The sequence below is a fragment of the Aquarana catesbeiana genome, linkage group LG10, assembly GCF_042186555.1.
Source record: "Aquarana catesbeiana isolate 2022-GZ linkage group LG10, ASM4218655v1, whole genome shotgun sequence".
In the NCBI taxonomy this organism is placed as follows: domain Eukaryota; kingdom Metazoa; phylum Chordata; class Amphibia; order Anura; family Ranidae; genus Aquarana; species Aquarana catesbeiana.
In genome coordinates, this window is record NC_133333.1 from 208216377 (window position 1) to 208230500 (window position 14124).

General features: G+C 46.2%; 1 protein-coding gene across 1 annotated transcript in view; it reads right to left on the bottom strand.

Moving 5' to 3' along the window:
- LOC141111162 (sortilin-related receptor-like) overlaps positions 1–14124 on the bottom strand; it is a 155155-nt gene that overhangs the window by 26444 nt on the left and 114587 nt on the right. The window contains exon 37 of the mRNA XM_073603205.1: positions 12664–12768. Within this exon, the coding sequence (XP_073459306.1) occupies positions 12664–12768 (105 nt within the window). The remainder of the gene's footprint in view (positions 1–12663; positions 12769–14124) is intronic.

Sequence of the window (14124 nt, forward strand, 5' to 3'; positions counted from 1 at the left end):
AAATTTTAATCATTTTCTTCACACAAATAGAGCTTTTCTTTGGTGGTATTTAAAACACTGCTGGGTTTATTTTCTACAAAAAAAAAAAAAAGAAGTTTTTGGAAATTTTTTTTTAATTTGTCAGTAAATTTTGTAAATAAGTAATTTTTCTCCTTCACTGATGTGCGCTGATGAGGCGGAACTGATGGCCATCACTGACTGGCATCACTAATGTGTACTGACTGGTGACACTTGTGGGTACTGATTGCTGGCACTAGTGGCACTATTGTAATCAGGGCACTGATTACATGTCTCCCACGAGCAGAAGTCACTGATCAGCTCTCCTCGCCACACACTATCAGTGTGAAGCAAGGAGCGACGATTACCAACATCTCCGTGTTTACATGTGACTGGCTGTGATTGGGCCCTTTACAGAGATCGGGATCGCACCATGTCCTAGCAACATGGCGCAGGAGAGCGGCCGTTCTGGGACACCGTCAAAGGACGTTGTTCCAAAACGAGAGCCACACCGCCCCTCCGTCATTTGACTGTGGGCAGCAAGTGGTTAATGAAGTTCTTTTTTTAGGTAGAGTCAGACAAAGGGATTTTGTAAAACTGGAGAGTGCAAAAACTGGTGCAGCCAATCAGGTTCTAACTTCAATTTGTTCAATTAAGCTTTGGCAAAAAAAACCTGGAAGCTGATTGGTTTCACGAGATTTTGCACTCTTCAGTTTTAGTAAAATCAACCCCAATGGGTATGATCTGTCTATTTCAGTGTACACAAAATCATATGTAATAATAGGATTTTTTAAAACAGCTTACCTGTAAAATCCTTTTCTTTCGAAGGACATCACGGGACACAGAGCCACAGTAATTACTGATGGGTTATATAGGTATCACTGGTGATTGGACACTGGCACACCCTATCAGGAAGTTCAACCCCCTATATAATCCCTCCCCCTTGCAGGGATACCTCAGTTTTGTAGCCAAGCAATAAAGTGTATTAGAAGAGGGGCGGGACCTCTGTGTCCCGTGATGTCCTTCGAAAGAAAAGGATTTTACAGGTAAGCTGTTTTAAAAAATCCTATTTTCTTTCTCGAACATCACGGGACACAGAGCCACAGTAATTACTGATGGGATGTCCCAGAGCAATGCTACCTGAGGGGGGGAACCACGACCAAGTAGGGTGCAAACAGACCTGAGGACCCTGTACTGCTGCCTGCAGCACCCTACGCCCAAAGGCGATATCCTCATGCCTTCTCACATCCACCTGATAGAATCTGGTGAATGTATGAACTGAAGACCAGGTTGCGGCCTTGCAGATTTGAGCCATAGAGGCCCGGTGATGCACTGCCCAAGAAGCACCAATAGCCCTTGTGGAATGTGCCTTGATCTGAAACGGAGGAATCTTCTGTTTCAAACCGTAAGCTTGAATGATTAACTATCGAATCCATTTAGAAATGGTAGCTTTTGACGCTGCCTGTCCTCTATTGGGACCCTCTGGCAGCACAAACAAAACATCCGTCTTGCGGATCTGAGCAGTTGCCCCTAGATAGGCCTTAACTGCTCTTACTACATCCAACGAATGTAGAGATCTCTCTTCCGGAGAACAGGGATCTGGAAAAAAGGAAGGCAGAACAATGTCTTGGTTTAAATGAAAATCAGAAACCACCTTCGGTAAAAAACTAGGATGAGGGCGCAGTACCACTCTATCCTTGTGTATAATCAAATAAGGCTCCTTACAGAAAAGAGCTGCTAATTCTGATACTCTTCTAGCAGAAGAGATGGCCACCAGAAAAATTAACTTCCTTGTCAACAAGACCAAAGGAATCTGACTTATTGGTTCAAAAGGCTGTCTTTGTAACACAGCCAGGACCAAATTCAAGTCCCAGGGGTTTAGGGGCGCTTTAACCGGAGGATTAAGACGCATCACCCCCTGCATAAAATTTCGGACCAAAGAATGCGAAGCAAGTGGCCGCTGAAATAATACTGATAAAGCAGAGACCTGGCCCTTGATGGTACTGAAGGCCGGCTTCATCTCTAATCCTAATTGTAGAAAATCAAGAATTCTACCTATGACATATTTCCTGGGATGCCAACCTCTGGATTCACACCAGGTTATATAAGCTTTCCAGACTCTATGATAAATCATCCTGGAAGCTGGCTTCCTTGCATTAATCAAGGTAGATATGACAGGACCTGAGAGCCCACGACTCTTCAGAACGTGGGTCTCAATAGCCAAACCGTCAAATTTAGCGTTTGTAAGGCAGGATGGAACACCGGACCTTGAGATAACAGGTCTGGGCGTACCGGTAGGGTCCACGGGGAACCCACCGTCATCCTTACTATTTCTGCATACCAAGTCCTTCTGGGCCAAGCGGGGGCCACCAGAAGTACCGACTTCCTTTCCTGCCTGATCCTGCGAAGGAGTCGTGGTAATAGCAGAATAGGCGGGAATGCGTAAATCAGTGAGAACCGATGCCACGGAATCACCAACGCATCCGTCCCGCATGCAAGAGGATCTTTTGTCCTTGCCACAAATCTTTCTATCTTTGTGTAGAATCGGGATGCAAAGAGATCTACATCTGGAACCCCCCATCTTTGGCATATGGCCCAAAAGACGTCGGGATGCAGAGACCATTCCCCTGGAAGTAACTGCTGGCGGCTTAGATAGTTCGCCTGCCCATTCTCTATTCCCGGGATGAAAACTGCCGATATGCATGGCACATGCATCTCTGCCCAGACTAAGATCTGGTTCACCTCCTTTTGAGCAGCTCGGCTCTGGGTGCCTCCCTGATGATTGACATAAGCCACTGCTGTGGCATTGTGGGACTGGATCCTGACCGGACAACCCTGTAGCCTGATAGTCCAGGCTTTTAGAGCTAAATGTATCGCCCGGATCTCCAGAATGTTGATGGGTAAGGTCCTCTCTGTCTTGGACCATATCCCTTGGACCGCAGCCTGTTCCAGAACTGCTCCCCAACCTGACAGACTGGCATCTGTTGTTACTACCGTCCAGGTAACCGGTAGAAAGGATTTCCCCTTCTGCAGGTTCTCGGGTATGAGTCACCAATTGAGGCTCTGACGCACCGCATGCGACAGGTGCATCAGAAAGTCTAATGCCTGAACCTTCTTGTTCCAGGTCAACAGAATACTGTGTTGCAGCATTCTTGAGTGAAACTAAGCATAGGGAACTGCTTCGAATGAAGACACCATCTTCCCTAGTAGCCTCATACAAAGGCGGACTGAGGGACCCTTCTTGGTCCTTACTGTCAGAATCAGCTCTCTCAAAGCAGTGATCTTTGCCTGGGGTAGAAATATTTTCTCCTGGCTTGTATCTATAATCAGACCTAAATACTCCAGTCTTCTTACTGGTTTTAGGAAAGACTTTTCTAAGTTGAGGATCCAACCCAGGTGTTCTAGATACCTGACTGTGGTCCTCAAGTTTCCATTCAAAGAGGCTACCGACCAGTCTATCAAGAGCAGGTCGTCTAGGTATGCTATGACAGCTATACCCTGAGCCCTTAATCTGGCCAGAGGAGGAGCCAAGATTTTTGTGAACACTCGAGATGCAGTGGCTATCCCGAAAGGCAGAGCCACAAACTGGAAATGGCGCCCTCCTACCTCGAAGCGCAGAAACTTCTGACGAGCAGGAAAAATGGGCACATGCAGATATGCATCTCTGATGTCTATTGATGCCAGAAATTCTCCTCCCTGCAGGGTGGGAACTACTGTTCAAATTGATTCCATGCGGAAGGATTGAATCCTTAGGAATCGGTTCAGATCCCTTAAGTCCAGAATGGGCCTGACATCCCCATTTGGCTTTTGGACCGTAAAAGGGTTGGAATAGAAGCCCAATCCCTGGTCCTTTGCGGGAACTATCATAATGACCTCCTGCGACAAAAGTCGCCCTAACGCTAGAAGGAGTGACTGGTACTTCTCTGGGTCTCTGGGAACACCTGATCTGAGGAACCGAGGAGAGGGGAATTCCTGAAACTCCAGCTTGTACCCTAAGGTTACCGTGGAGATTACCCATCTGTCCTGGAAGTCCTCCTGCCAGAGCTCTGAGAACTGTCGCAGTCTTCCCCCACTCGAGTGAGCGGGGGCGCCCCCTCATGCAGAGGTCTTAGTGTTTTGCCTAGTAGGCTTCTTTCCCCAGGACCTCTTTTGTCCCTGGGGTTGACTCTTGTCTCTGGACCCCGATGGAGGCGGCCGTCGAGACTGCCTGGAGGCTGAAGCCCCCGGCGCTGGGGAAAGAGTCCGTTTGAAAGAGGGACGCTTACTCTTCTTCTTGACAGGTAAGAGAGTGCTTTTCCCACAAGAGATTCTCTTGATATAGTTATCCAAGTCCTCTCCAAACAACCTTGCACCACGAAATGGAAACCCAGCCAGTAGCTTCTTACATGGTGCTTCGGCTGACCAATTTTTCAACCATAGGATTCTACGTATATGCACCAACCCCAGTGAAAGACGGGAGGATTGCACGATAGAATCTCTAATGGCGTCAACCACAAAGCATAAGGCCGCTGGAAGGTTAGCAAACCCCTGGGCCTGCTGTTCAGGTAATACTTTGATGACCTGCTTAACATGGTCTCTTAAGTATTGACAGACTCCAATCGCTGCTACTGCAGGTTGGGCCACTGATCCTGCTAAGGAGAAAACATCCTTCAATAGGGATTCCATCCTTTTATCTACAGGATCCCTGAGCATCTGAGCATTGTCTACAGGACAAGTCAGGCTATTATTTACGGAGGAAATGGCGGCATCAATAACCGGTATTCCCCACATTTTAATAAACTTTTCTTCCATCGGATAAAGTGTTGAAAACTTTCTCGGCGGAAAAAAACGTTTGTCTGGGTGATCCCACTCAGAATAAATGAGCTTTTCAAGTAAAGTATGAACAGGAAAAGCATGTGCTGCTTGGAAAGGTTTCAGTGACCCCAAAGCAGAAGAGGATTCTTTAGCAGTTTCAGGTACGGGCAACTTAAATGTGGAGCGGACCAATCCAGTGAGGATCTGCACTAAGACTTTCTCCTCTTGGGAAGTCGCAGAGGGTCCCTCTCCACCTGAATCCTCTGAAGAGGAATCATCCGTCCCATCCCGATCCTCTGAAAGGGATTCATCTCCTTTATCCCAGAGCTCCTCTGTCTGAGGGTCTTGGGGAACAGAGGAAAGCCTAGTGCGTTTTCTTCCACTGAGTGAAGACGTAATCACGGCCATTAATCTTTCCTCTAGACCATTAATGGTTGAGGAAAAAACCTCTTGTGTAATATATACAGGGGCTGAAGTGCCAGAAGCAGGTGTAGCCCCTGACCCCGATGGCTCTCCCTGGCTAGCCGTCCCTGGCCCATCTTTTAGGGGGGGGGAGGATGCTGCCGACAGGGGGCCCTCAGAACCTGAACGAGATCCCCTAGTGTCTCTGGTTCCTGGGGTGCTTGAACCTCTTCTACCCATAGTGCAAAGCAACAAGGTGTGAGGTATACAAATGAACACTGCCCGCTGAGCGATGTAGTCTGGCTAAAAGCCTTGCTACCCAATGCTCAGTCTGGTGTTACTTCAGTAAATGCTGCCTAGGAGAATGCCTGTGTCCCACCTTACATGCGACCGTCAGCTCTGTGTCTCTCAGAAGGCTGAGTGCACCAGTACAGAGTGCCTCTAATAGCCTGCAGCTGGCCTGAGTGGGAGTCTAAACACTCTGTGCTGACATCCCGCCCCTCCCCCTCTACCGCCCCCCCCCCCCCCTTCGAGTTTTGAAAAAAAACACAAGCGCTTCCCACGCTGGCCGACTCTCCTGTCATGCTTCTGGAGGAAGGCTGGGAGCGGGGGGGGGGGGGAGGCTGGTACAAGATCTGCCTGAACGGCTATCTTCAGAGATGGTAGCCATAAGGCCGCAGAGCCCGGGTGGTATAACCACTTTCTAGACCCCTGTGGTCCCTCTAGCCTGGGGGGGGGAACATTCAAACATGAGAAATCCCTCCTACATCTTACCTTCTTTGCAGCCAGCTTGAGACGCTGTGAGGAAAAAACACCAACGATGAACACTGAGACAGTCAGCATGTGCAGGTTGTGCTCTTGGCAACCCCCGGTGGTCACAATAGGCATAGCATGCATTTACCTTAACCACTTGCCGACCGCCTAACGTATATATACGTCGGCAGAATGGCACGGGCAGGCAGAATCACGTACCTGTACGTGATCTGCCTCCCGCGGGCGGGGGGTCCGATCGGACCCCCCCCCCCCGGTGCCAGCGGCGGTCGGCATTTGACTGGGGGCGTTGGGAGGCGAGGGGGAGACCATCCGATCGTGGCCCCCCCCTCGCGATCGCTCCCAGCCAATCGGAATCCTCCCCTGCCTGTGTGTAGTTTCACCCCCCCCCCCCCCCCGTCACAAACTGACAGCAAGCAGTATTTTTTTTTTTTTTCTGATTACTGCATGGTGTCAGTTTGTGACAGTTACAGTGTTAGGGCAGTGAATATTACCCCCCTTTAGGTCTAGGATACCCCCCTAACCCCCCCATATAAAGTTTTAACCCCTTGATCACCCCGTCACCAGTGTCACTAAGCGATCATTTTTCTGATCGCTGTATTAGTGTCGCTGGTGACGCTAGTTAGGAACGTAAATATTTAGGTTCGCCGTCAGCGTTTTATAGTGACAGGGACCCCCATATACTACCTAATAAATGTTTTAACCCCTTGATTGCCCCCTAGTTAACCCTTTCACCACTGATCACCGTATAACCGGTACGGGTGACGCTGGTTAGTTCGTTTATTTTTTATAGTGTCAGGGGACCCGCCGTTTATTACCGAAGGTTTAGCCCCCTGATCGCCCGGCGGTGATATGCGTCGCCCCAGGCAGCGTCAGATTAGCGCCAGTACCGCTAACACCCACGCACGCAGCATACGCCTCCCTTAGTGGTATAGTATCTGTACGGATCAATATCTGATCCGATCAGATCTATACTAGTGTCCCCAGCAGTTTAGGGTTCCCAAAAAAAGCAGTGTTAGCGGGATCAGCCCAGATACCCGCTAGCACCTGCGTTCTTCCCCTCCGCCCGGCCCAGCCCAAGTGCAGTATCGATCGATCACTGTCACTTACAAAACACTAAACGCATAACTGCAGCGTTCACAGAGTCAGGCCTGATCCCTGCGATCGCTAACAGTTTTTTTGGTAGCGTTTTGGTGAACTGGCAAGCACCAGCCCCAGGCAGCATCAGGTTAGCGCCAGTACCGCTAACACCCACGCACACACCGTGCACCTCCCTTAGTGGTATAGTATCTGATCGGATCAATATCTGATCTGATCAGATCTATACTAGCGTCCCCAGCAGTTTAGGGTTCCCACAAACGCAGTGTTAGCGGGATCAGCCCAGATACCTGCTAGCACCTGCGTTTTGCCCCTCCGCCCGGCCCGGCCCAGCCCACCCAAGTGCAGTATCGATCGATCACTGTCACTTACAAAACACTAAACGCATAACTGCAGCGTTCGCAGAGTCAGGCCTGATCCCTGCGATCGCTAACAATTTTTTTGGTAGCGTTTTGGTGAACTGGCAAGCACCAGCGGCCTAGTACACCCCGGTCGTAGTCAAACCACTACTGCAGTAACACTTGGTGACGTGGCGAGTCCCATAAATGCAGTTCAAGCTGGTGAGGTGGCAAGCACAAGTAGTGTCCCGCTGCCACCAAGAAGACAAACACAGGCCCGTCGTGCCCTTCCTGCTGCATTCGCCAATCCTAATTGGGAACCCACCACTTCTGCAGCGCCCGTACTTCCCCCATTCACATCCCCAACCAAATGCAGTCGGCTGCATGAGAGGCATTTTCTTTATGTCCTCCCGAGTACCCCTACCCAACGAACCCCCCCAAAAAAGATGTCGTGTCTGCAGCAAGCGCGGATATAGGCGTGACACCCTCTATTATTGTCCCTCCTGTCCTGACAATCCTGGTCTTTGCATTGGTGAATGTTTTGAACACTACCATTCACTAGTTGAGTATTAGCGTAGGGTACAGCATTGCACAGACTAGGCACACTTTCACAGGGTCTCCCAAGATGCCATCGCATTTTGAGAGACCCGAACCTGGAACCGGTTACAGTTATAAAAGTTAGTTACAAAAAAAGGTTTAAAAAAAAAAAAAAAAAAAAAAAACACAAACAAAAATATAAAATAAAAAAAAAATAGTTGTTTTATTGTTCTCTCTCTCTATTCTCTCTCTATTGTTCTGCTCTTTTTTACTGTATTCTATTCTGCAATGTTTTATTGTTGTTATGTTTTATCATGTTTGCTTTTCAGATATGCAATTTTTTTATACCTTACCGTTTACTGTGCTTTATTGTTAACCATTTTTTTGTCTTCAGGTACGCCATTCACGACTTTGAGTGGTTATACCAGAATGATGCCTGCAGGTTTAGGTATCATCTTGGTATCATTCTTTTCAGCCAGCGATTGGCTTTCATGTAAAAGCAATCCTAGCAGCTAATTAGCCTCTAGACTGCTTTTACAAGCAGTGGGAGGGAATGCCCCCCCCCCCCCCAACGTCTTCCGTGTTTTTCTCTGGCTCTCCTGTCTCAACAGGGAACCTGAGAATGCAGCCGGTGATTCAGCCAGCTGACCATAGAGCTGATCAGAGACCAGAGTGGCTCCAAACATCTCTATGGCCTAAGAAACCGGAAGCTACGAGCATTTTATGACTTAGATTTCGCCGGATGTAAACAGCGCCATTGGGAAATTGGGAAAGCATTTTATCACACCGATCTTGGTGTGGTCAGATGCTTTGAGGGCAGAGGAGAAATCTAGGGTCTAATAGACCCCAATTTTTGCAAAAAAAAGAGTACCTGTCACTACCTATTGCTATGATAGGGGATATTTACATTCCATGAGATAATAAAAATGATTTAAAAAAAAAAAAAAAAAAATGAAAGGAACAGTTTAAAAATAAGATAAAAAAATAATAATAAAGAAAAAAAAAAAAAAAAAAAAAAAAAGCACCCCTGTCCCCCCTGCTCTCGCGCTAAGGCGAACGCAAGCGTCGGTCTGGCGTCAAATGTAAACAGCAATTGCACCATGCATGTGAGGTATCACCGCGAACGTCAGATCGAGGGCAGTAATTTTAGCAGTAGACCTCCTCTGTAAATCTAAAGTGGTAACCTGTAAAGGCTTTTAAAGGCTTTTAAAAATGTATTTAGTTTGTCGCCACTGCACGTTTGTGCGCAATTTTAAAGCATGTCATGTTTGGTATCCATGTACTCGGCCTAAGATCATCTTTTTTATTTCATCAAACATTTGGGCAATATAGTGTGTTTTAGTGCATTAAAATTTAAAAAAGTGTGTTTTTTTCCCCAAAAAATGCGTTTGAAAAATCGCTGCGCAAATACTGTGTGAAAAAAAAAAATGAAACACCCACCATTTTAATCTGTAGGGCATTTGCTTTAAAAAAATATATAATGTTTGGGGGTTCAAAGTAATTTTCTTGCAAAAAAAAATTATTTTTTTATGTAATCAAAAAGTGTCAGAAAGGGCTTTGTCTTCAAGTGGTTAGAAGAGTGTGTGATGTGTGACATAAGCTTCTAGATGTTGTGCATAAAATGCCAGGACAGTTCAAAACCCCCCCAAATGACCCCATTTTGGAAAGTAGACACCCCGAGCTATTTGCTGAGAGTCATGTCGAGTCCATGGAATATTTTATATTGTGACACAAGTTGCGGGAAAGAGACAATTTTTTATTTTTTTTATTTTTTTTATTTTTTTTTGCGCAAAGTTGTCACTAAATGATATATTGCTCAAACATGCCATGGGAATATGTGAAATTACACCCCAAAATACATTGTTGCTTCTCCTGAGTACGGGGATACCACATGTGTGAGACTTTATGGGAGCCTAGCCGCGTACGGGACCCCGAAAACCAAGCACCGCCTTCAGGATTTCTAAGGGCGTAAATTTTTGATTTTACTCTTCACTGCCTATCACAGTCTCGGAGGCCATGGAATGCCCAGGTGGCAAAAAACCCCCCCAAATGACCCCATTTTGGAAAGTAGACACCCCAAGCTATTTGATGAGAGGTATAGTGAGTATTTTGCAGACCTCACTTTTTGTCACAAAGTTTTGAAAAAAAAATTTTTTTTTCTCGTCTTTCTTTATTTTCAAAAACAAATGAGAGCTGCAAAATACTCACCATGCCTCTCAGCAAATAGCTTGGGGTGTCTACTTTCCAAAATGGGGTCATTTGGGGGGGTTTGTGCCACCTGGGCATTCCATGGCCTCCGAAACTGTGATAGGTAGTGAGGAGTAAAATCAAAAATGTACGCCCTTAGAAATCCTGAAGGCACTGATTGGTTTTCGGGGCCCCGTACGCGGCTAGGCTCCCAAAAAGTCCCACACATGTGGTATCCCCGTACTCAGGAGAAGCAGCTAAATGTATTTTGGGGTGCAATTCCACATATGCCCATGGCCTGTGTGAGCAATATATCATTTTAGTGACAACTTTTTGTAATTTTTTTTTTTTTTGTCATTATTCAATCACTTGGGACAAAAAAAATGAATATTCAATGGGCTCAACATGCCTCTCAGCAAATTCCTTGGGGTGTCTACTTTCCAAAATGGGGTCATTTGTGGGGGTTTTGTACTGCCCTGCCATTTTAGCACCTCAAGAAACGACATAGGCAGTCATAAATTAAAGGCTGTGTAAATTCCAGAAAATGTACCCTAGTTTGTAGGCGCTATAACTTTTGCGCAAACCAATAAATATACACTTATTGACATTTTTTCTACCAAAGACATGTGGCCGAATACATTTTGGCCTAAATGTATGACTAAAATTGAGTTTATTGGATTTTTTTTAGAACAAAAAGTAGAAAATATCATTTTTTTTCAAAATTTTCGGTCTTTTTCCGTGTATAGCGCAAAAAATAAAAACGGCAGAGGTGATCAAATACCATCAAAAGAAAGCTCTATTTGTGGGAAGAAAAGGACGCAAATTTCGTTTGGGTACAGCATTGCATGACCGCGCAATTAGCAGTTAAAGCGACGCAGTGCCGAATTGTAAAAAGTGCTCTGGTCAGGAAGGGGGTAAAACCTTCCGGGGCTGAAGTGGTTAAAGGAGAAAAGCCACTAGAACTCAAAAATTCTGTGGAATCTCCTCTTACCTTATCCAGCCGCAGGGTGCTGTTTACACAGACCCAATCTTCACCTCTCACGGTGGGCTCCGTTTGAAAAAACCGTCAGAGACTGGGGCCCCCATCAGTAGGGGGATCCAACAGTTCTGGGACCGTAAAGCACCTCGCCAGAAATTAGGAAGTTTAAAGCCATTTTCTGATCTGCGGGGTCCAGCTCTCTAAAAAGAGAAGCGTTACGGGTAAAACCTCGTTTCTTCGGACACGAGGCCTGGGTACCATTCAATTCGGCCATGAAAAGACACTTTGAATGGATCCGGTTCGCCTGGCTTGCCCCAGTATAGGATATCAGGATATTCCCTTTGGAGCTCAGCACAGGACATCTTTACACGTCCATCACCTAAGACACTGGCGTAAAAACTGAGGTATCCCTGCAAGGGGGAGGGATTATATAGGGGGTTGAACTTCCTGATAGGGTGTGCCAGTGTCCAATCACCAGTGATACCTATATAACCCATCAGTAATTACTGTGGCTCTGTGTCCCGTGATGTTCGAAAAAGAAAGAAGTGTTTTTTTAATAATTGTACAGAGATTTAGGCCGGGTTCACATATGTGCAAATTGGATTCAGTTTTTACCGCATCCAATTCGCATGACACGCAAGTGTGACCAGCTCTCAATAGAGCCGGCTAACACATGTCCAGGGCGGCCACGGTGCGAAGTCCAAAAGGGTCCTGTGCATTTCTGGGTCCGGTTCACCTGAACCGGTGAACAGAAACGCACTGGACCCCATGCCGGGAACCGTGGCCGCACATATATGAACCCGGCCTTTAACGAGTTTGTGAAACTCTTGCTTGTGGCATAGCAATCAAAGCATATTTTTTTTGGCTACAAGGAGGCTAAAGTTTTATGTAACCATGCCCCTTAAGCCACTCCCACTTTTAAGTTTGGCCACACCCGTTCTTTACGGCTTGCACAGTGCACCGCATTTTTACTCTTTGGGGTGCCCAAAGGTACCCTAGATCTTTTAAAATCCTAGCAAAGCCCCTGGGCTAAGGGGGCATTGAGAGTTTCTCCAGAGCCTCACTGACAGGAGTGACTGCAGTGTCACTCCTGTCAGAAGGAGCAGGGGCTGACAGCTGCTGAAGGGAGAAGTCTGCCCTTGCTGTGGGCAGAAGAAAACTGGCACTGAGAACATATATATTATATCACATGACCTCCTGCCTCCACCAGAATACAGTAATCAGAGTTTGCAGCCTTTGGCCTCAAGCACTGATTGGATGTAGGTTTTCCAGCATGTCCCTTTGACAGAAGCCAGTTGTTAGACAGCTGTACACACTGACCAAAAGTCAGCCTGTTCCTGCTGAACCATCCGATTTTGGCCAGTGTGTACCCAGCTTTACAATCCATTGGGGGTTTTAACTTTCCAGCACTTCGCCAAAACCAAAAGCTCTGGTTTTGGCTAGACTGATTCTTCCACCCTCAGAGGTCACAGCTAATAGATAAACAGAAGAGGTGGCACAGACATGGAAAGAGACAAAAACTGATACACCCTTCCACATTAAAGTAAAATCAATACTCACCTTCATCAGGTAGACGGAGCTGGACTCCTGGAACTTGATATCATAGCAAAGGCTCTGTGTACTGTAGGATGTCCAAACCTTGGTTGAGTTTACACTGTACTCTACCTAAAGAGAGAGAGACAGACTGTCACTTGACCACACGCCAAGATTCGTGAACAGGTTATACTGTAGCAGGAAAAAAAGTCTGAAATATGAATGTCTGATCTTCCGCAAGAACAGATTATGGCTATCAGCAGTGCAGGTCAGAAAAAAGCCGCAGTAGGTCACCACACAGTTTTTATAGCAGACACTGGAGTAAAAAAGACTCAGGAAAATTTATAATGGCAAGACAATAGCCTTACTGAGGTTATAAATAAGATTTTACTCTTAGCGTAAAATCTACTTCTGCCAAGTCCATTGAGGGACACAAGAATACATTAACAGTTGGGTTATGCTGCTGCCTACAGGTTGGGATAGAAACAAGCAGAAAGTTGTAAGCCAACCCCATGTAAAACCCCTTCTCTACCCAGCATGCCTCAAGCAGTACAAGGGCCAGTAAAAGACAGAGGGACCAGTATGTGTTAACGGACTTGAAGAAAGAGATTATATGGTAAGTACAATAATCTTATTTTCTCCATCATCCACTGAGGGGTGAAAAAGGAACTCAAACAGCTAGAACAGCCACAGCTGTCTAGATGAGGGGTAGGGAACAACAAATGACAACAGGAGAGACCAGGAAAAATCTGCAACTCAGGCCCACCAGGAAGACAAAGACCAAAATCTGAACAAGATGGAGATAAGGTTCCCCTATAAAGGTGGGGAAATCTGACAATAACCAAGGAGATTACAGAGGAGCAACCTGGTGTGCAGACCAGAACAGGAGAATTCACTACCCAAAAGAGTCCATACCAGCAAGAGCTGTGAACGAAATCACAACCAAAACAGGTGGATCAAGGCTTCTGCTTGATAAAAAGACTAGACAAGGTAACATACAAAAGTTATCCCCGCACTAGTCTGAATCTCACCAGGTGTGAAGCTGATCTTACTCTCCAGAAGTAAGAGGTTCCAAGTGCTGGCTAATGCTAGTAGAAGCTATGTGCAAACGAGAAAGTCCGGACAGCCGCACTCCAGGAAATAGTAATCCAAAATGCTTTATTTTAAAATCAGGAACATATCAAAATACAGGACACCATGAACAGAGTGTACAGATGGTAAGCTAATGCGTTTCGCACTTATCCAAGTGCTTACTCATAGCTAATGAGTAATAGCTATGAGTGCGAAACGCGTTAGCTTACCATCTGTACACTCTGTTCATGGTGTCCTGTATTTTGACATGTTCCTGATTTTAAAATAAAGCATTTTGAATTACTATTTCCTGGAGTGCGGCTGTCCGGACTTTCTCGTTTGCACATAACAAGGTAACAGTCGACAAATAAAAAAGTGGGTCAAAACCAGTAGAACAGGTCCCCCAGAGGGAAACAT